Source organism: Fundulus heteroclitus, unplaced genomic scaffold (genome assembly GCF_011125445.2).
Source record: "Fundulus heteroclitus isolate FHET01 unplaced genomic scaffold, MU-UCD_Fhet_4.1 scaffold_96, whole genome shotgun sequence".
Taxonomy (NCBI): domain Eukaryota; kingdom Metazoa; phylum Chordata; class Actinopteri; order Cyprinodontiformes; family Fundulidae; genus Fundulus; species Fundulus heteroclitus.
This window is the reverse complement of record NW_023397428.1, coordinates 746,240-769,389: the sequence shown is the minus strand read 5'-3', so window position 1 is coordinate 769,389 and position 23,150 is coordinate 746,240. Positions and strand designations below refer to the sequence as shown.

At 42.8% G+C, this 23,150-nt stretch overlaps 1 protein-coding gene and 1 long non-coding RNA gene across 2 annotated transcripts in view; both read right to left on the bottom strand.

Moving 5' to 3' along the window:
* Positions 1-15,499: 15,499 nt before the first annotated feature.
* Positions 15,500-23,150, bottom strand: part of LOC118556148 — a 158,230-nt gene continuing 150,579 nt past the window's right edge. Inside the window, exons 5-8 of the mRNA XM_036134958.1 lie at positions 17,373-17,672; positions 17,028-17,297; positions 16,775-16,858; positions 15,500-16,039 (exon numbers count right to left, since the gene is read on the bottom strand). Of these exons, the coding sequence (XP_035990851.1) occupies positions 15,973-16,039; positions 16,775-16,858; positions 17,028-17,297; positions 17,373-17,672 (721 nt within the window). The 3' untranslated portion in view covers positions 15,500-15,972. The remainder of the gene's footprint in view (positions 16,040-16,774; positions 16,859-17,027; positions 17,298-17,372; positions 17,673-23,150) is intronic.
* Positions 18,175-23,150, bottom strand: part of LOC118562529 — a 61,172-nt gene continuing 56,196 nt past the window's right edge. Inside the window, exons 2-3 of the long non-coding RNA XR_004930649.1 lie at positions 18,433-18,687; positions 18,175-18,358 (exon numbers count right to left, since the gene is read on the bottom strand). This is a non-coding gene — a long non-coding RNA (uncharacterized LOC118562529). The remainder of the gene's footprint in view (positions 18,359-18,432; positions 18,688-23,150) is intronic.

The window sequence follows — 23,150 nt, the reverse complement described above, 5'->3', positions numbered from 1 at the left end:
CTTTCGCTCCTTCCGACGGCTCTCGAACCATCCCAGGATGCTACCATCTTCACAATATTAGACCTCCGTAACTCTTCTGTCATAGTTTTGGCGTATTTAACCAACATGCAGACAGCAATCGGAAGACAGAGGGCAGTTTCAACATGTTTATTTTAACACAGCTTTAACAAGGGTAATTGTGGGGATGAATCACGACCAAGCTGCGCCAGAGAGGCAAAGCCGAGGCTCACTTGATCTAAGGGATGAGAGGAGAGGGGTTAGAGTACCACCGCTTTATCCAAAAGTACCATCAGGTCGCCACACAACTTCACGCCCTCACGTCTACGAAGTCAGCATTTTGCTGGAATAAGGAGGCTAAATCCACCTTCCTGGAGCTAAAATGGAAGTTATCTCAGGCTCCCACCCTGACGGGGGTCAGGATGGAGGTTATCCATCCTGACCCCCGTAAACAGTTTACCATCGAAATTGATGCCTTGGACACCAGTGTCAGGCCGTCCTCTCCCAGCACTCAGACACTGATCACAAATTACATCCCTACACCTACATCCCAGCACAAAATTACGATATGGGAGACAGGGAGCTCTTAGCAATTAAGATGGCCCTGGAAGAATGGCACCACTGGCCGGAGGGCACCAGGTAGCCTACCCCAGTTTGGACGGATCATAAAAACCTGGCTTACCTTCAGTCAGCCAAGCGCCTAAGTCCTAGGCAGGCCCCCTGGTCCCTATTCGTTTCCAGGTTCAACTTGACGATTTCCAACCACCCCGGCTCCAAAAACGTGAAGTCCAATGCCCTCTTTCACCTGTACTCCCCGGAAGAGTCCATTAAAGAACCGGCACCAGTCCTCCCTTCAACCTGCACCTTTAGCTCTCTACATTGGGAGGTTGTGAACCTCATCACGCATCACTTCCTCCAATCCCACTGATTGGAATAGGTACGGCCCTGGGTTGACTACGACCATAATTCACACACTTCCACCTCCACCGGCTTTTCCCCTTTCGAAGGTTCCCTTGGGTTCCAGCCCCCTCTGTTCCCATCAGAGGAGAGAAACATTGCAGTCGCCACTGTAGACCATTACGTTGGCTGCTGCAGGGAGGTCTGGTCTCAAATCGTCCACACCCTTTCGCAGGTCTGCTGAGCAGAATCACCTTCTTGTCCACAGGAGCTGAGTTACTCTTTACTGTTCCAGATCATGGGTTATGAATCTTTGGCAAATCCGAAAACAGAGAATAAAATCTCCATTATCAGATTTAAGGGTGAATGTTGTGTGATCAAGTCATGAGGAAAAATTGGACTGAGTTGTAAGCCAAGAGACTTTTACAGGCACCAAGGAGCTGCCCCTACCCCCATGCCTCCCCCTCAGCAGGGTGCCATGGCTATGAAGCCAAGCTCCCACAGATTTATCTTTCTCTTTGCCTGTGGACCCTCGAAAAGAGAGAAGTCCACACTGGAGACAAGCCACGGATGCGGGCCGCATCGGGCTCAGAAACTGACACGACCCAGCTGAAATAAAAGGGGAAAGTTTAGAATAGTTTACTTAAAGGGTTTATTGTGTTTTAGAAGCACCTGAAACTAACACAATTGCCCTGCTAGTATTCTGAAAACCAAGTTTGGTTTTCATAATTCTAGTTTTCGTTTCACCCTGTCATCATTCGATAATGCTATGCGCATTATTATCGCATTAATATGTAATATTAATGTTGATTTAATGGTGTTTTGTATAACTTTAAGATTAATCCATCAAGCGATTGATTGTTATAGCACCCCTAGCTCCCTGAAGGAATAATTGCATTAGTAAAAGCAAGTATCCTAAAGGTTACTAATTTTCACTGAGCAAATCATTCTTCAAAATGCTAGTTTTTAATAATGTTTTGTTTAATTCAAGATTTGAATTGTGAATGGTTTGAAACACATACCAAATGTTCTTCTAAATTAGTTAAGATAATTTTATCTCATTCCATATTCTTAGGATGAACTTTTGTTCTCTAACTTGGATCTGCAGTGAACCAGGATTCACTGAATCATTCTGATGATGGTTTTCAATTATCTTATTTTGTTGTTTGTTTCTTTTGTGTGTGCATTGTTCCTTAGCTTCTTTTTATCTTAATTTTTCTGAGTAGTTAAGTTTCACTACCCTAGTAGAGAGGATTTGTTGATTGAAATATATTGTTGATTCAGATAAACAACATTCTATAGTGGTGTCTCTGGATTTTTATTTGTTGATAAATTCTTGAACTTGAAAGATTGGTTGTCACTCCTTTAGTCTATATGTGTGTGTGTGAGTTTGCTGTTAAGAGAATGCCATTGCTTGAAACACCCTTTCAACTATTGTCCTGATATCAGCTGTTTGGGCTGATATTTACCGGACAATAGCGGATATACGACAAAATATTTGGTCATAACATTTAGCCTGTGTTTCATCAAAATGTATCGTTATGCACAGCATAATATAAATAAATTTATATTTATTTATAAATAAATAAATACAATTAAAAATCACACCAAATTCACCTACTTGTGTACTGTTCATATAGATTTAGACAAGTTACATTATATAGGCACATAAACAAATTCTAGGCACTAATGGAACCCCATACAGTGGCATCAGGAAGCGTCTGAGGAGGGATTGCAGTTGAACTACGTTTCAGTTGAACTACGTTTCAGTTTGTCTAATTCAAAGTCTGTTACTTTCTGTTTCCGTGTCTATTCAAAGCTTCTCGTCTGTCTCCTTTCTTTCTCTTTAAGGTTGCAATGTTTCTCCTTTAGCAAGATCTCTAAACCATGAAAACTAACCAGTTTTTTAATAACAACCATGTCTTCCTGAATTCTTGAAGTACTTCTCCTTTTTCAACTGGGAAATCAACCCTTGTTCTGGGTAAGTCTGCCTGCGTCTTTGTGACTTGTACAAACAAAAGAACACGACAATTGGGTTTTTTCTTCAGAAGAGATAGAAACATTTTACCTGAAAATAATTACTAAAATCTTCTTAAATCCTACCTGTATGACCTTGTCTCGGTTTATTGCTCGCTCCGACATTTCCTCATCTAAATGCGGAACTCCACCTCTACATGTATTCTTTCAGTTTCTTTTTTCACTGTGACCCCTGCAGCATCCACTAGATGGCGGCATTGCACAATAAACCCACTGACTGACCCAGTAGTATGTACGATTGATTGACCGACGTAGGAAAAACGCACCTGTTAACGAGCTGAATGCCTGAATATGAACTGTGACGGCGTCAGGCTACTCCTTAAAAACAGACCACAGCAAAATGGTTCCTGTTAATCCCGTTCTGTTTTTGATTTAATCTGGATTTTCTTCACCCTAAAACATTTTAATCGGTTGTTCAATGCAGGTGTATAATTATTTTGTACATTTATTTAGTTATATTTGAACATGTAAAAAATATATAATTATTGTCATTGTTGTTATGTTATAAGTCACATAAGTGAAAGATTTAAAATGACGTGTAATATATTTTTTACATCTAAAAATCTGTTTTTGTAACAGGTTTTGTTTTGTTTTTTTGTTTTTTAACCTTTAATATCCACTTTATAATCCTAAATGAATCTACATGTGATGCAGATATCGATGTACATGCAGTTTAAACTACACAACAGACCAAACATTAATTCACATGTAATATTAATGTCAAAGTTCACCTGGTCAGAGAGGAACACTTGTATGCCTTCTCTTTATTTAGTTATTTATTTATTGCCAAGATCAGAAAGCAAAAAGTATAAAAAGGTATCAAAAGATTTCAGCATTTTGTTATTGTATTTTCCGTCCATGCAGAGAGACTTTTATAGTTTCCAGAAATATCTTGTCTGAATGATGTGAATCTCATTGTGATGTCTACAGATTCATTAATGCGATGATCCACCAACAGGATCTGATCGCATCATAAAGTCGCACAGAACCTCCATTATGCGGCGCAGCCAGAGTTGTAGCCTGCAGGGGGCGCCACATAAAGCTCCATCCATTGACTTATATAAAGAGTAGACGCGTCATTGGGCGGGTTTTGCCTATGCTGCGATGCGTCAGAGCGTCCGCCATCTTAAATGTGGCAAATCTGCAGTTACTCAGTCACTTAAACAGTATCAGAGGGACTTTAATCTCTGAATATACTTTGTATTCGTAATATTTTTATTTTTGCAATATTACAAGTTTATTTTCGTATCCCTTTGGCTTCATTCTCCTGAATTTATTCTCGTAAAAAATAAAAATAATCTAGCCTGGCCCTATTACTCCAGGAGTGAAATAATTCTGCAAACTGTGAACATTCTCGAAATGTTCCCTCTTAATTCTCATAATATGACGTTTTTCTCATAACATTACCACTTTTATGTTTTTTTTTTTTTTTACTTTATTGTCCTAGGTCTTTTTTCTCATATTATTAATTTTACCTCTTTAATACTCCCCCAAAAAGTCTGTTACTAAAGTTTCACATGTGACATGGTTTAATGAATAATGAAGACCACAATGTTTAGATTTAACAAATTAATCCTTATATTCACAAGACATACACATATACACACACAAATATATAATACACACAGACAGACAGACAGATAAAAATCATACAGCTATTTATTTGGCTTATTCATAATACTTGAAAATCTATATATGCACATCTATGTCTAAATACAATAGTCTGTACTGTATGCAACCTAAAAACCTTGAAAAAGAATGGTCTTGCACAGCTTTTTCCTAGTGTTACCACTGTGCAGCTTTAGTGTGTCCAGTTTTGGAACATGGTGCAGCCTTAGTTTATAGAAGGCAGATACAAGTAGTGAAATCAGGAATGAGGCATCTTCTCTCATCCATGTTCACTACAACAGAACTTAACTTTTTGCTGCCACATACAATATGGCGGTGACGTTGACGTGCAAACCTGCGCCCTATGACGCGTCTACTCTTATATTATGTCTATGGGTTCATCTGTTTTAAAGCGCTGCACCATCAGCCGGTAACTCAGTCCTCCAGACACAGTCGCTCCTGCCGGCCTGCGCTATGGGCTGCCGGGCAGCTGCAGCCTGGCCTCTCCGCCTCCCTGCGCTCTCCACCCGGACACCGGCAGCGCTCCGGCCCGGAGCCTCCGCTGCGCTCTGGACCAGGAGGAACCTGAAGGTGCAGGCGGCCGGTGAGCAGGCGGGGAAGCTGAAGAGCGTCGCTGATCTGCCGGGGCCCAGCTGGTCCACCACTCTGTACTGGCTCTTTGTCAAAGGCTACGCTGACAGGGGCCACTTGCTGCAGATAGGCCTGGCCCTGGCTCTCTGCGCGCTCTGATCCATCCAGTCCCAGAGTTTGGCAGGAAAGCGTCAACAAGAGTGACGTCATCAGCCTGAACAAAAAGTCTTTGATTGCTGGACCCAGCAGGTGGAAAGTTTGGCATCTAAACTGATCTGAGAGCAGCTTTCTGTATTTTGTTCCTGTCCTGATGTTATAGCAGCAGGATAACATATTTTCTACTCTTTGTTTCTCTGATCACTGCTAAATATTAGTAATAAATTTTATATATATTAAAATAAATATTTTAGAACAAATAGAACAACATATTCATGTTTGTTTCTTTACCCAGAAGTTATCAAAACGGTGAAGCTGGGGTACATGTTGAACCGAAAGATTTTTATTAGATTCTCCCAAATTATCTCCAGAACATCAGATAATCAGAACATTATTAAAATGATCCAAACTTCTTGGATTTTTATGACTAGTTAATTTCAAAGATGCAGGATTTAGGCTGAAATCGGAGTAATTACATGTTAATGTCCACTGAAAGCACAGAACTGACACCAGAACCAAGCGACGATGGTAGCAGGCCTCATGAAGCCGATGAGAGAACATGAAGCCGGACTAATGAGCAGTGAGTGTAGACGGCCTCCAGGAAGAAGAGCTGGTGGAGACGCTCCTGCTGGGAACCATTGGACCACGTTGGATGAGTGAAGTGTGAGAAAACAGGTTTAATTCTCTGTCAAATAACTCTCATATCACTTATGCATTGACTTTTTCAGTTATTCTCTGCCGCCAACTCGCTTTTTTCTTCAGCAACAGCATCATTTCTTATGGTTAAATATTCTCCATATGTCTTCATTAAAGATTTTTATTTTCACTAGCGGGAAATGCCACTTCCAGGCTTCTTATTTCATTTGAATAAATTGAATAAAATTGAAAATAAGACACATTTTCACAGAAAATGGTTTGAATAGGGAATATATCTAATCAGTTGTTAAATCCAAACGGTCATTTCTTATCAAACGCTTTTGTCACTTTTTCAGTTTCCTGGTCCAACCAAATAATATGTTGTTGGTTTATGATGCAATTCTCTGTGGTGCTTTGAAACTTCTGACATTTCTACCTCAAAGTCAGGACCCTCTGCTCCATGCTTTGATCAAACTACCATTTATATTAATCACAACTCTATATTTATAAAGTTATACCTACTGATACAAAAAATTCCCTGTCCTTTAAGTAGGATTTAAACCAGTTAAGAGCTGTACCAGAGAGGCCGACCCAGTTCTCCAGGTGTTCTAACAGGATGGAGTGATCGACAGCATCAAATGCTGCACTGAGGTCCAATAGAACCGGCACGGTGGTTCTTCCACAGTCAGTATTTATATGGATGTCATTAAACACCTTGATAAGGGCGGTCTCTGTACTGTGGTGAGCACGGAAGCCTGACTGGAAAACATCAAAGTGGCTGGTTGTTGTTAAGAAGGTGTTTAATTGTTGAAACTCAGCTTTTTCAATAATCTTACTGATAAAGGGGAGGTTTGAGATGGGCCTGTAGTTCTGGAGTAGTAGTTTGTCTAAATTGTTCTTTTTCAGCAGTGGTTTGATAATTGCTGTTTTTAGGGACTGAGGGAAAACACCTGACAGAAGGGACGTGTTTATTATCTGAGTCAAATCAGACGCTATGACAGGTAAAACTTTTTTAAAGAAAGCTGTGGGGAGAACATCAAGGCAGCAGGAGGAGGAACATAGCTGCTGAATGATCTGCTCTAAGCTTTTGTGGTTTATTTGGCTGAATTGGGACATTTTGTCAGAAGTAGTTCCAGCTGGATACAGCTTTGGTTCTTGTGTTGATATGGTAGTACAAAGTGATCCTCTAATTTTTAGGATTTTCTTAGTAAAGAAGTTAGCAAATTCATTGCAGGCCCTGGTGGAGTGGAGTTCTGAAGCCACTGACACAGGAGGATTTGTTAACCTGTCGACTGTGGCAAATAGGACACGAGAATTATTAATGTTCTTGTTTATGATCTCAGATAAGAAAGATTCTCTTGCATTTTTCAGTTTTAAGTTATATGTGTAAAGTCTCTCTTTATAGATTTCACAGTGAACCTGCAGTCTGTTCTTTCTCCACCTGCGTTCAGTTGTTCGACTCTCCCTTCTTTCACCTCTAACTGCTGGAGCATTTCTCCAAGGAGATTTTTTCTTCCCAGGAAATAACTTTATCTTTAACTGGAGCAACGCACTCAATGATGTCTGACACTTTAGACTGAAAGTTGGAGTCGTCGGATGATTTATTTCAATATTCTGAGCTCTCACATTGCTTTTGTAACATGAAAGAACGCTCTCAGTTCAGAACAATTTCTCTCTGCTGCTCTACATTTTTATGCAGTGTCAACTATTATTTTTTTAGAAGGATGGGTGAACAATGCTGGCAAAAAGATGAACATATCAGTTATTTCAATAACTCACACCATACCATCATTAATCACACATGTTGAATAAAACCAATTAGATCCATCAGATAATGACATCAAGCAATTTCTGGATAAAATAACACTTCCTAAATGATCAGATAGTCAAACAATGACCCTGGATTCAAGGCTGACAACCGCTTAAATTCAGGATGCTATAAAGAGCATGCCCAATAAAAAGGCTCCAGGTCCAGATGGATTCTCTGCTGAGTTTTATAAAGAGTTCTGGAATATTCTGGCACCAACGTTTCACAGAATGTTGGAGGAAACTCAGGAGAATGGCAGATTTCCAGCTAATATGAATTCTGCTACCGAATTCTGTTAAAAGTCTGTCAGGTTGCTGCGGCGGCTCTCTCCCTCACAGGCGGCTGACGACTGGGCGGTGCTGAGTGCAGGTGTTCTACATCAGCGCGACTGGAAGGAAGACTAAAAGGAAGCGGCTGACTGCACCTCTTCGCCAGAGGATTACCCATTTGTGGTAGGAACTCACGGCCAGCGTTTTTCTAACGTCAATTCTCTCTGACTAAAGCGTCTGTTTTGTGTCTCAGGTGGACAGCTCCGAATCACGTTTCACAGGGAACTGTCCAGTCCTGAAATAGAGCCGACGTCCCCTCGTCCAGATCCGCTCTCCTCCCGAAAGGTAAACCAAAGATCTCGCCGCCGCCTGCATCTAACCGGCGCGGTGTCCAGCAGCCAGCCGTCAGCACCGATCCGCAGTCCGATCACCGGAACCCTGCCAGCCCTCCACCTGTCAGCAGTCTCAGGAGCAACAGCCGCCTGCCCCGCTGCTCTCACCAGCAGCCTCCGGCCCCAGAGCCCCGCAGTGTCCGCCCACTCTTCCCGGCGGTTCGTCTTCCACAATTAATTCTTTCTCCCTCTGTTCCAGAACCTCAGTGTGTCCCTGCCTGTTCGCCGGGTCCAAAGGATCTCCCGCGATCGTTTTCTGTTTAATTTAATAAACTTTATATACCGTCCTTCTGCCTGCTGTGTATTCTGCATGTGGGTCAAAAGACTAGGAACCATGACAAAGTCTTTCACCTTTTCTTTCCTTTCTTTCTCTCTTCTACTTTCTTATTGTAGTGTCCATATAACATGAAATACTCCCTGCATAGATTAGAATAAAGCCATTTACATGTATAAATAAAGCGGAGCAATATGGCGAAAGCGGTACGGCTCTTCTTGTGAAAGCAAAATCTGTTGTGCTGTTTTTGGCATTAAGACAATTGTTAATGGCAGACAGGACACTATAAAACGCTGCACTAGTGACGGCGAGGACAGGCGTTCCTGTAGACTACGAATGTATGACTCAGTGAGCCGCCCCTGTCTAATTGTGATTGGTTGGCATATTGCCTTCAGTTGTCGATGCGATTGGTTTAATTGTATGATGGAAAAATCAAAGATATGAATAGTAAAAAGTTGCCCCCTCAGGTAAAAAACAAAACCCAACTTCCAGTCCAGGGCGGGCACAGCCCCCGATGCCCATGCCACCGGTTCTGATGTTTAGATGTAACTTATCATTAGATATATTTGTTTATGCTGGGAACACTGAGCATTACATTTATATTAAACTGAATGACCTCATCCGTTCACAAAGTAGAAGCCTCGTGTCATCCTTCCTGTATCCTGATGCACCATCTTGTTTGCTGGCCACACCTAAAATGATTAGCCCTAACCAATTACTACTAAACAAGAAATTCTTATGTTTAACCTTAACCAACTAAAGCATTGTTGGATATAATCAACATTTGGAATTAATGATGGGATGGTGTGAATGATTGGCTTCACCCATCCTTCTAAAAAACTACCTGACACTGATTTTCTTGTAGGGGTATAATTTGTGCCAACCTCACTTTATTTTAACTCATATGTAGGCTAAATTTATATTTTAAGTTAAAGTAAAGGTGCCGTTATTTAAATAAAAGGGCGTGGCCCTGACAGTGTTGGGGGTAAATCTTTAAAAACATGCAAAGGAAGGAATGTGAGTGCCTTGCAGCAAATTAAACCTAAAGTATATGAAAGGAACATTAGAGCTGGAAGACTCGAACTTTGATAGAGAATAAATTATTGCATTGTTGGTTCTTTTATTAATCTTGTGGGTCTCTGACTACGGAGCAGTGCAACACTAACATTTCTGAGAACGAGACATACAGCGGCTTTGAACGATTTTCTGCTTCCGTTTGCATAAAAACGAAGAGCAGTACAAAGAAAGTGTTCAAAACTCAGAGTCCCCTCGCTGTGTTATAAGAGCGATGTGCAGGCTGAAAATATCAAGATAAATAATTGACAGCGGCAACAGATGATGCTTGTAAATATATGAATCCAGAAAGGATAAGACAATTAATCGTGGTCTGATCAGCCTCTCCTGACAGAGATGTTATAAAGTATTTGGGCTCCAGCCTCTACAGGCTCCTCCAGAGCAGGACAGGCCTTTTCAAACACTTCCTTGCACAGATGTCAGCTAAAAAGTAGGAAAACCTCAGAGTTTGCCCAAACAACTCTGCTACTGAGCAAGGTTGTTTCACAGATTGTAATAATGTGACTCAGGCTTCTGGGCTTTCTGGAATGGAAAAGCCAGGTTATGCAGGAACTTAGCCCAGAAATTACTCTGGATATCCACTAACTGAGCTTTCTTAACCGGGGGAGCAGGTTACTACAAGAAAAAATGAAAGACCTGGGAATACTGACAGAAAACAGAGCAGTCAAAACAACCTGAATGCAACTGAACACATTAAATTAAACCTATAAGACCATTTCAATTCCATATCTGCGTGACAATATCTTACTTAACCACTGCAACACATATCAGCACTGTTATGGTGGTACATTTATTATTTCAGCGTTTATCTCTCCATCCTATTAAGGCAGATGAGAAATATGAGTTGGGCACAGCCGTGTTTTTCATGGTTTAACTTTGCAGATGGGCCGTTGGAGATCATCCTCCGCGCTCTTTGTTTGTTTTTAATGTAATAATAATAATAGTTAAATGTTGTTTTTAATGTATGTCAGTATTTTTTCACAGGTATGTGCTAACAAAAGGCATGATTAGCGACCTCAATTGCAGCCTTGGACAGCTGTGGATATTCTTGTGGACAGATTAATTTACCTGGTAATCTGCCGTAAATGTCCCATGACATGATTAAATATACCTTTTAAATTATGAAATCAAATATAAAAATGTCATTGTCATGATAACACTGCAGCATGGGAGCCATGAAATAAACAGAGTAAAATAATGATATGCATTTTTTTATTTTTTTTATTTTGTGAACCCATAGGTGGGTCCAGACCTCCACTTTGGGAAACTCCTGCTGATTAAAATGCGATCATGCAAACCAGCTGAGTAATCAAATAACAACCCATCTCATTTCAAGCTGCGCTCCTTCATCCTGAACGATTTTCCTTGTTCTCGGTAATCTACGTTAAACTTTTTCTACTTCTTTGTGACTTGTAGAAAGAAAAGAACATAATAATCATAGAGATTAAAATCTTTTTAAAATCTTACCGGCGCGACCGTGTGCCTCACAGCTGCATCGTCCGACCTTTAATTTGGATTTCCATGATTCGGGTTCTTAGACGTCCAGGACATAAGAGGTGAATAGAAGACAGGATGTTTTAGAAATTAGAAAAAAAAAAATTAGAAAAAACAAATGACTGGAGAATTTATAGGAATTACATTTATAAATCCTTGGTTTCGTCACCGGCCCTGTTCTAAAATGGCCTGTGCTCTGGACGTGATGGAGGGGTGTGGCCAGCGAGCTATAGACTGAAAAATGAACCTGATGTATTTGCATGAAATCTGCCTGTTTTTGACAGGATTATCCTAATTTATTAACTAACCCAAATATAATAACCACAAAAAAACCTCTGTTTAATGGAGCAACAGTGCTTCTTGGCAGCACATCTCATTTTGCCACGTTTGGAAGAAGAAATGCATTTGTGGGCAGAGCAGCAGAGCCTAGGATGTGGGCTGCAGAGAAACCTGCTGAATCCTCTGAGCTAAAGCCAGCCAGCTTTTGGCGGAGGGGTTGTGATGGTTAGGGGCAGCATCTGCCAGCAATAAAAACAGGTTTGGTCATGACTGCAGGAACAGCCTCAATGATGAGAGAGATAAAGACAAGCATAAATCTCTGGTTTTAGTTCAGAGACTGCCTTCAGATCTTGGGACAGGAGAGGCCTGGTCTTCTGACTTTAACCCAACTGAACACTTATAGATGAGGTTGGTTGTGCTGTTTGAGGCAGAGTGAGCGACACAAACCCATTGAGCCAAGCCAAGTATGAGTCTGATGAGGAGCTGGTAGAGTCCTATGTTAAAGGTGTGGAAGGAATTTTAAACAATAACTGATTTCTGAGAGTTATTGAATAAGGAAACGGTGGAGTGATGAAGTTCCAGCACTTTTATTGAGAAACAGAGCAGAGATCACACAGATGGAAAGTAATTGCACCAACTGTCCTGCTGCAGTCTGTGTCTACCTGTTCCTGCTGCTCTTCATTAGAAATGTTCTTTTCACCATTTTGTTGTTCAACGTTTTTTTATAATAGGAACTGGAAAATGTCTAACTCCAACAATACCTGATAAATAATTATTAGAAATGTGCTTTAAAATATTTGTAATTGCCTTCCACTTAAACCATTTTCAAAGAGAAATAGACCCCATGTGTATTTTCTACATAGATCATGAATAAATTGTAATTGGTCTGCTTTGGGATTGTTGTACAAGAATATTTTTAGCTGTTATGACAATTTTTTTTCTTTAAAGAACTGAAAATCAGTTGAACAAATAAGGATGTGTAGTTTGAAAGTCAAAAAGGTGACTTCAGTAAACCAGAGCTTTTATGTAAACTTTTTATTGTTTACAATATTATGTTCACTCCTCCAAATTCATGCAACAAACAACTAATTTCCAGACTAGATTATTTTGAATTAATACCTAAATAGACTTGTTGTAGACTTTAGGTAACCAGCATAAAGCCAGTGCAATAAATTGTGAAAAAGTGCAAATCGTCAAGGACTACAAATACTTGGGAACTGTGTTTGACAACAAATTGAAATTCATTGTGCATATGATCTGTTAACATGAACTGCAGCAGGAGTTACTGATGGCCACAAGCTTAGAAAGAAGCTGAAAAAGCTTTGCAGATGGCGGGGTTTACACTGACCTCTGAATGGACAGTGCTGTGAACGGATCATCTGCCAACCATATTGGCTTTGTTAGTTTTTTGTGTGAAGAATGCCAAGTGTACATGTGCAGTCAGGAAAATGCGTGTGTTAAATGGTCAGTACATGATTGTGTCAAATTACCTCAATAACTGCTATGAACCAATGATTAGTGATGAAATGACGACATCAATAGTTTAACTCAAAAACCGCTGAACTGACTGCAAGTCCTCCCAAAACATTTCCACTGCCCAAAGCAAATTATACCCGCAAAATGAAAACCTTCATTTATAATTGCATTTGTGATCACTCAATTAATTCAATTCAATTTTATTTATAGAGCACATGTCATCTCAAGGCTCTTTCCAAAGTCAGATTCCATCAAATCCTCCTGATTGGTCATAAAGTTTCCTCTCTAAGGAAACCCAGCAGGTTGCATCAAGTCTCTCCAAGCAGCATTCACTCCTCCTGAAAGAGCGTAGAGCCACAGTGGACAGTCGTCTGCATTGTTGATGGCTTTGCAGCAATCCCTCATACTGAGCATGCATGAAGCGACAGTGGAGAGGAAACATTCGGCTTTCAGTTCTTGTCTCTGAAAGCAGAATGCGATCTATCAGCATCTTTGCCAAAGTAAGTCTTCGCCATATCACATTTTCTAATATAAATATTGTCCATCCTTTTATCTGTGTAGTGTTGATGAGTCCAAACAAAATTAAAGTAAAATAGTCACAAACATTTTACAGTGTTTCCAAAAAATTTGCCATAAAATGTTGCTTTGGTTGAAGCTTTTACAACTGCTCAAGGCAATAGATGTGCTTTAAACTATAATTCGAGCTTGGTATTCCTCTGGTAACAAATCAGTAGCGTTTATGTTATATTCAAAGGAGAACTGTTCCTTTGAATATTACAACGGATACTTTAAACCTCTCAAATGCTGGTCGCAACCTTTTGTTTCGGGGGCTTAGCTATGCCTTCCTGAAAAATATCATACCAAATTATTTCAAACTTCCCATTCCACCAAAAGCTAAGAAGCTCCACTTCAATGTTTTCTCAGGTGTTTGTCCTTCCAAAGACTTCCTCAGACATCATTTTGCTGTTGATAACACTTGTTGACTTTGTGATTGGCACACTGAGTGGACAGAGATTGCTTTTATGAAAGTATTTATTGTTAAGTTACGGGTGATGTGCACTGCAGGCAAAACACCAAACTTACTTACACTGTAAATGTTTTTTGGGACCATAAAAGTAAAAACTGTCTTCCCCCCTTTTTAATATTTTCCAAATAAGAAATCTGTAATGACCACTGAGGTGTGTTGTGCTGGACTCATCTTTTGTGGCAGGGAGTGGAATTCCTCCTCGATGTTAATTGTTGCTCCTTCGCCACCCACGTGTCCATGCTTCTAATGAAGAGCAGTTGTCGTAAACTCATTATCTGTCCTTTGTCTCTTTAGCAAACTGCTCCCTTTAACATGTTCTCCATGGAGGAGGCAGAAAAATGGCCAAGTATCTTTGCAAAATCAAGCTATTGTATCATATTATCCGATTTAAAACATTGGCTATCTTTCCATCTGCATTGCAGTGTTAATTAGTCCAAAAAAATATAAATAAAACAATTACAAACAATATTGTTAGCTGCAGTAGTTATTTAAATGACTTGTGTATTTAACAAAAAAAAAAAAAAGAAAAGAAAAATTTGGTTTTGTCATAAAAACCCATAACCCCATCACTTTACATTTTAATTGAATATAAAACTAAGACATGGATGTTCTGACTGGCAGATGTAGGTAGCACTTGGCAGGACATGGTTTAGATGAAGACGATCCAGCAGCAGAGAGCAGACTGAAGGGAGCTTAAGTAGGGAGGATGGCAGGTGAACTGAGTCCGGGCCTGATTAGGAACGGCAGGTGGAACTGATGAGACCTGGGCTGCATGAGAGATGGAAAAGCGCTGGAACTGTCCAAGGTGAGACAGGTAAAGACTGAACCCTGACAAACTGGATGTTTCTATTTATGATAAAATGTTGTTTAAGCTTAATAATTGTCAGTATTCTTTTTCTGAAAGTATAAAAAATTAAATAGAAGCTGTTCCAGACCAATTGTCTTTGTTAATCTGAAAACAATAAACTAACCTTCATAGAGTATTAAAATAAAGGTGTAGGGCTATTTACAATATCTGAATACAGTTGAATAAATACAAAACAACAGCCTTATTAAAAACTTTATTGGCTCATTAAGCACCCAAAAACCTAAAATTTTATTAAATATGAAAAAAAACTTAACCAAACTTAACCAATCAGGTACATCTTAATTACCCTGTTGTTTCTTTGAGGTCTGAATTCCAAAAAAGCCCCACAGTACAGAACCTTGATATAGCTCCCAAAGTCCAAATACATTACTTTAAATTCAAAAGAAGCATAAAGATAGAACATGAAACATGGTGTCAAGTACCCCACTAAAATAATCAGGAAAAAATATTTACTATGATGAAAAGAAATATTTAGAGATTTAGAGCTGAATTTAAATTTCTTTACAATAAACAAAATCCAAATTTATTTCTTCAGAAAATAAACAGAGAGAGAGATGTGTAAAACAGCTCTTTACCTCTAGATACAAGGATGGATGTTACAAAAAACTGCTCTGAGATCAGAGTTTAGTGGAACATCCAGCTGTCAACTGGTTAAAACAAAGCCTTTAAACTGGATGTGATGGAAAATTAAGTTTCTCTGCAGTTTACAGTAAAGCATAATTTTATTTGAGTAACATTTCAGAAATTTTAATCTAAACTTAAGGAAGAAGCAGCAGAGAAAATGGCCACCACCTCTTTCATGACATCAAACCTGAACTAAAATGATTCCCATGTTTCCATTTCCACATAATTTGGCCCAGTTAAAGTAACAAACTGGTTTTCTTCCTGATCCTTCAGTTACTGCATGGTTCCTCTGAGATTTCTGGACTGAAACATGGAAACCAGAAGAAAAACAGATCAAATAGACTGCTGACCACCTCAACCTGTTAGCAACCAATACGACTATTTGATGATCCTGAGGAGACGTTCTTGATAAACCAGGAGACAGGCACTTCCTGTTGGTCACATGACCAGCTGACTGAAAGCTGCTTCACCAGACTTCAAACTTCCTGTTGGCCTTGTAAGGAGTTTTGTTCAAGATGTTGTTGCTGAAGAGTCTAGAAACAGAACAAATCAGAGCAGATGTGACTCATTCAGACATGACAACATTGCTTTAGCTGCTGGGAGGTCAGCCAGAGTTCCTCTGAGAGCAGATATGATGGAGATCAGGTACCAGAGTTCATCTTCAGCAGACTATTGTTCCAGGATACTTTAGATCTACAAACATCATCTTTGGATCAGAAAAAAACTGGAACCTGTCTCTGAACAACTGAAAGTAAAACTGAAACTGCAGAGTTTAAGAAGTTTCTTTACAGAATGGTACAACAGCCTAAATACAGCTACATAAATATTTATTATAATTAATAAACTATTATCTGTGTCTGCCTTTAGGGTGGGTGTGTAATCAGATTCAGCACATTTTTGGGTAATAACTAGTGAGTCCTTGGTTACATATACAATTTGGATGATTTTACATCACATGTGTGTTTAGCTTTTACTGCTTGCTAGCTAAAACATTGACTCAGGGTATCCATGGTAAGAATAATCCAGTTGAAATTTTAATTGTTTCAAAACACCCAACGTCAGGAGAGCTATAATGAGAAGTTTATGTTGCAAAGGTGTCTGAACAGAAAAACCTTAGTGTGGGTCCATCAAAAACAGTCGTTAGTGGCTCAGTGTGGTAATAAATGCTCTAGGTGGGCGTGGCCTATTAGCCAAGGTTTCAATTTTGAAAAAAATGTAAACCTTGGCCAACTAAATATTTCAAGATATACTAATGAATGTCTGCTCACCTCACAGGACCAATGGAGGGGTTGATGGAGACCAGCTGGAGTAACAGAGCAGTGGAAGCATCGGTGATCTGATTGTGACTCAGACTGGAACACAAACACAACATTCTGCATTATGTCCGGTTCTACTGGGAACAAGCAAGCATTCAGAACCACAGAGAAGAGCAGCAGGGTCCAGATGACCAGCTGCTCCACTTTGGATCAGAACCGAGGAAGTGTTTGTCTCCCACAGTAGGGGACGGTCTAGGACACTTACTCCAGGACCTGGACTTTGTGCAGATGTGCGATGAGTTGGAGCAGCAGCTGGTCTGTCAGCTGGCAGTGACTGAGGTCCAGCTCTGTTAGACCCTCAGAGTGGTCCAGCATCAGGACCAGAGATCCACAGAGCCTCTGATCCAGTGGGACGTGACTCAGATCCAGTTCTCCTCCCAGGGCTCTGCACAGGGACACGGCCCGTCTCACTGTGTCCCTCTCACAGTCCACAGGAAGCAGGGACAGCAACTGGACCAGGACCGTCTTACTGACTCTGAACGGGAGAACAGAGCAAAGATCATCAAAGTGAACAAGCTTCTGCTTCATCTTCAGCGGCGCTCTTCCTCACCTGAGACGGACCCTGTCCAGGACAGGAAACAGCAGGTCCAGCCCGCTGTCCTCCACCTCGCAGTCTCTCAGGTGGAGCTGTGTGTCCCTGCTGCTGCGTCTCAGGATGCTGGAGACGGCCCTGCAGTCGGCAGCCGTCACCCTCAGAGGCTCAGGCTGATCCTCCTCTGGTACCTCCACGCAGGAGGAGAGGGACAGGTCCAAGCTGTGCTGCAGAGTCCTCAGCAGGTCCGACGCCTCCTGCTGGCCGTCAGAGGCAGCGCAGCAGTGGATGAAGCTCAGCAGCTGCTTCCTGTCCACGCTGGTGGGAACAGAGAGGAGAACCAACCAGTTAATGAACAGGAGGGAACGTTTTATCAGGGGAAGGAGCTCTAATATCTGACCTGAGATCAGAAACTGAGCGCAGCATCCTGAGGATGGACTGTGTTTCCTCTGCAGGGATGGAGCTCCGCAGCAGCTTCAGCTTAACTCCATCACCGTGTCTGAGGATGAAGAGCAGAGCAGCAGCATCCTCTGAGTCCAGCTCCGTGCAGCTCAGGTTGATCACATGACCCAGTGACCTCAGCAGACCGGGGATCATGTGACTGCTGCGACCTATGTGGATCTCTCTGATGGACGTCCTCACAAAGCTGGGGCTGGGCCTGAAGGCATGCAGAGAGACACTTTGTTTAGTTACAGGAACCGGAGGCTGCTGATGGAAGATCAGACCAACTATTCATGAGAAGAAGACTAAACCTCCACCTCTGAAGCAGCAGCCTGTGCAGGAAGGGCAGCAGGTGTGCAGCTCTGTCCTGTAAGCGGTTCTTCTTCAGATTCACGGTGATGGTCTGAGCTGACGGCTGCTGCAGCAGATAGTGAAGGACCTCCCAGCTCAGCCTGCAGGAGCTCAGGTCTCCACCAAGCTTATTCAGGGAGGACAACATCAACTCCTGCTCCTGGACCTCATGGAGGAGGACCACAAGCTGCTGGAGACTCTCCTCACCCAGTCTGAGGAGTTCACAGATTAAATCTTTAATGAAGATAAATGAGTCCAGCTGATGGAGGAGAGGAGAGACCTTTACCTGACTGTGAGAGGAGCATCATGAAGCAGCAGACTGAAGAGACTCTGAGCAGGGAGGCAGGACTCAGTCAGGTCCAACCGTCTGACGGTCCAGAACCTCAGCAGAGACGCCAAACTGCTGCAGAGCTTCAGAAAGACTCTCTGTGAAGGTCGAGCCTCGGTGGAGACCACAGAAAGCTCTTCAACAACCAGAGGAGAGGCCACCCTGCCTCTTCTCACCCACAGAGACAGGAACAAGGCCACGCTGCTGGAAAGTCTGAAATCAGAGAAACAGACATGATGGAGATTGTTATGTAGAATATATAGTCGTTTTTAGAACTCTTCCGGCGGCGCCCCTGGCGGCAGCAGCCGAACACAGCTCTGTACCAACTCGCGGACTTTTTGCATAAAAATGCATAAAAATGCCGCCAAACTCGCTGGAAACCACTCATCTACCCAGCCAGTACTTGACCACGAGCGCCTGTTGGAGTTACGATCAAGTTGTGTTTTTGGACTTTTAAATACCACGCTCGACTGCTTACGTGACTGTGGCGTCCTACGGAGACCAGCCCCGGAGGCCTGTGAAGCGGCGGCCTCGACGAGCAGCTCACGCCGGAGGGGAGCGACGCGGAAGCGGTGTAGCCGGCCGAAGAAGCGCGGGTGCCGAGGAGGCTTAGCAGCGAGGCTAAAGGCTAACCCATTCAGACCGCCGCTACCATCCATCTGGCTTTCCAACGTTCGCTCACTGGACAACAAAATGGACCATTTACAACTCGAGCTCTCTACAAAGAGGGAGTTCAGGGACTGCTGCGCTCTCATTCTGACCGAAACATGGCTTTCATCATCAATCCCAGACAACGCCGTTAGCCTGGAGGGGCTAGCTACTTTCCGCGCCGACAGACAGACAGAACTCTGCGGTAAGACCCGAGGAGGCGGACTCTGCGTTTACACCAATAACACCTGGTGCAAAAATGCTAGATTAGTCACAAGTCTATGCTCTCCGGACATTGAGCTTATGATTATTAGCTGCAGACCTTTTTATCTGCCTAGAGAGTTCACTGTTGTTATCATCACAGCGGTTTACGTCCCTCCCAGCGCTAATACTAAAGATGCTATGGGTGTACTCTATCGGACTATCTCTGAGCTGCAATCTGCAAACACAGAGGGTGTTTTCATCATTGCTGGGGATTTTAACCATGCAAATATGAAAACTGTTCTCCCTCATTTCTACCAACACGTGGATTTTGCAACTCGGGGAGAGAACACTCTAGACTTAGTCTACACAAACATTAAAGGAGCATTCAGAGCAGTCCCCCGCCCCCACCTGGGCTCTTCAGACCACCTTTCTGTGATGCTATACCCAGCATACAGGCCCCTGCTGATCAGAGCAAAACCAACAGCGAGGCAGGTGAGGGTGTGGACTGAGGGAGCAATGGAGGCGCTCCAGGACTGTTTTGAGTGCTCTGACTGGGACATGTTCAAAGCTGCTGCAACCTATGAGGACAAGATCAACATTGATGAGTACGCCATGACTGTGTCAGCCTACATCAACAAATGCATTGAGGACGTCAGCACCACCAAGACCATCATCACCCGAGCCAACCAACGACCCTGGATTACTGCAGAGGTCCGTCAAGCGCTAAAAGCACGGAACTCAGCCTTCAAGTCTGGAGACAAGGAGGCACTGAGGACAGCGAGAGCCAACCTGAACCGTGCCATCAGGCTAGCAAAGCGGAACCACAGTCAGAAAATCCAGGAGCTTTTCCATGACGCCAGCAACACCAGGAGCATGTGGAAAGGCATACGGGCGATCACTGAATACAACACGCCCTCCCCCCCGGTGGGTGAAGTTGATGCTGACTTCCTCAATGGACTAAATAACTTATTTGGGAGGTTCGAGGCACTAAACAGCACTCCAGCAGTGAAAGCTGTTCCCCATCAGGAAGAGGAGGTCCTCTGCCTTGACACCGCCGACGTGTGGAAGACTCTGAGGAGAGTCAACCCGCGAAAGGCCCCAGGCCCCGACAACATACCTGGGCGGGTGCTCAAGGAGTGTGCAGGTCAGCTGGCTGGTGTCCTCACAGACATTTTTAACACCTCGCTGGACCAAGCCATAGTGCCAGCATGCTTCAAGTCTGCCTCCATCATTCCGGTGCCAAAGAAACCTCAAGTAACCTGTTTCAACGACTACCGGCCTGTTGCACTGACTCCCATCATGATGAAGTGCTTTGAAAGGCTGGTAAAGGAACACATCGTCTCCAGTCTCCCATCAACACTCGACCCGTTCCAGTTTGCCTACCGACGGAACCGCTCCACTGAGGACGCCATCTCCTCTGCTCTTCACCTGAGCCTGGCACACCTGGAGGAGAAGAACACGCACGTGCGGATGCTGTTCCTGGACTTCAGTTCAGCGTTCAACACCATCATCCCACAACATCTGGTGGGAAAACTGGAGCATCTGGGCTTCAACACACCCCTACGAAACTGGCTGCTAGACTTCCTCACCAACAGACCTCAGTCAGTCCGGGTCGGACAAAACACCTCTGATGTCATCACCCTCAGCACGGGCTCCCCTCAGGGCTGCGTCCTGAGCCCCCTGCTGTTCACCCTGATGACACACGACTGCGTCCCCAGGTTCACCACCAATCACATCGTGAAGTTTGCAGACGACACAACGGTGGTGGGCCTGATCAGAGACAACAACGACCAGGACTACAGAGGGGAGGTGGAGCAGCTGGTGGGCTGGTGCAGTGACAACAGCCTAATCCTGAACGTGGAGAAGACGAAGGAGCTCATCGTCGACTTCAGGAAGAACCGGCCTCACCATGCTCCACTGCTCATCAACAACTCAGCGGTGGAGGTGGTCAGCAGCACCAAGTTCCTGGGGGTGCACATCACGGACAACCTCACCTGGACTGTGAACACCCCGTCACTGGTGAAGAGGGCACAGAAGCGACTGTACTTTCTGCGGAGGATGAGGAGAGCCCGCCTGCCCCCGCCCATCCTCACAACCTTCTACAGAAGCACCATAGAGAGTATTCTGACCAGCTGTCTCTCTGTGTGGTGTGGAGGCTGCAGTGCCTCCGACTGGAAGAACGTGAGGAGAGTGGTGAGGACAGCAGAAGGGATCATCGGGGCTCCTCTTCCCTCCATTAAAGACATTTCATCGCAGCGCTGTGTGTCTCGAGCCCGTAACATCATCAGGAACCCCTCACACCCCCACCATAGACTATTCTCCCTGCTGCCCTCTGGAAAGAGGTTCCGCAGCATCCGCTGCAGGTCCACTAGGTTCTGCAAAAGCTTTTTCCCTGCTGCCATCAGACTGTTGAACTGCTGAAGTACAAAAGTGTACCACACTAGATTCGCTGATTTGCACATTTGCACATTTGCACATTGTATTGTATCCTGCAAAATTGATGCTGCACCTTAACCGGAAACGTACTGCAAAACTGTGTACAATGCAACTGTCTACTTTTTAAATCACTGCTGCACCCTACTGCATATTTGTCTACATTTGGTTTACATTGTTTACATTTCAACTGCCTACTGTTCACTGCTGCACTTTATCCGGAAGTAAATTGAAATTTATCCTGTAAGTGACTGCGATTGATCACTGCACTTTATCCTGTACTGTAATTCACTGCAAGGTATCCTGTAGAGTTACTGCAATATTTCTGAGCTGTGTGAAAACGAAATTTCGTTCTGTATGCACTCTGTGTATACAAAATGACAATAAAGAAAGTCTAAGTCTAAGTCTAAGTCTTTTATGATAATAGTGTACTGTATTTTTAAAGTTACCCGACTTTTAATCATTAAACAGTCACTTGGGATGGAGAGTTTTGCAGACTATTTGAAAAACAATGACTTCATTCAAGCTCCAGTAAGGCTCCAGGTCCAGACCAGTATGAGAGTTATTTATGAGGGATTTTGCAGAATAGTTTGAAATCTTTCTCACGGTTCTTTATTTTTTTTACAAATTTTTTGCTGCCATGTCCTTTCAATGCTCCCCCCCCCCCCCACACACACACACACTGTTGAATGAGTGACGTATGAGAAAACAGCTTTAATTCTCCATCACATAACTTTCATATTGAGCATGCATTGACTTTTTCAACAATTCTGTCTTGCGGTTTTCAGCAGCAACGGCGTTGTTTCTTATGGTTTAATATCGTCCATTTGCCTTCTTTAAATATTTCTAATTCTACTCGCAGGACATTTGCACTTCCAAGCTTATTTCCTGTCATTGCCATGGTGAATCATGTTATTTGCTTTCAGTGATCGGACTTTTTCTCATGCTAATGTTCAATGGTTGATCAGGCGCTGTGTTTAGTTACCTGACTGATATCATCTGTTCTGAAATCGGACATGCTGAGTATGACAAAGGGAGGAAGAACTACTTAGAGTAGCAGCTTTCTACTCAGTGTAGATCAGCCGTTTTTTCTGAAACGATGCTCAGAACAAAGACGCACAGAGCAACCCGCCCAACCATAAAGGCGTCTACCCAACTCATCCATCAGTGATGCGCTCCGATCAGCACCTGGCGCTCACAGAGCGGGCCATGGTACATCATCACACCAGAGTTGCAAAATGGTTAAAAAAAACTTGCTTTATTATTATTTTGTTTACAGTTCAGCTTGGATATTATTTTCTGCGCAGCAGAGCTTTCCTGTGCGCGCTGAATCCAGATGCAGTGCGCAAATGCAAACGCGCGCAGTTTAGAGGGAGCAGAAACAGTTTGGC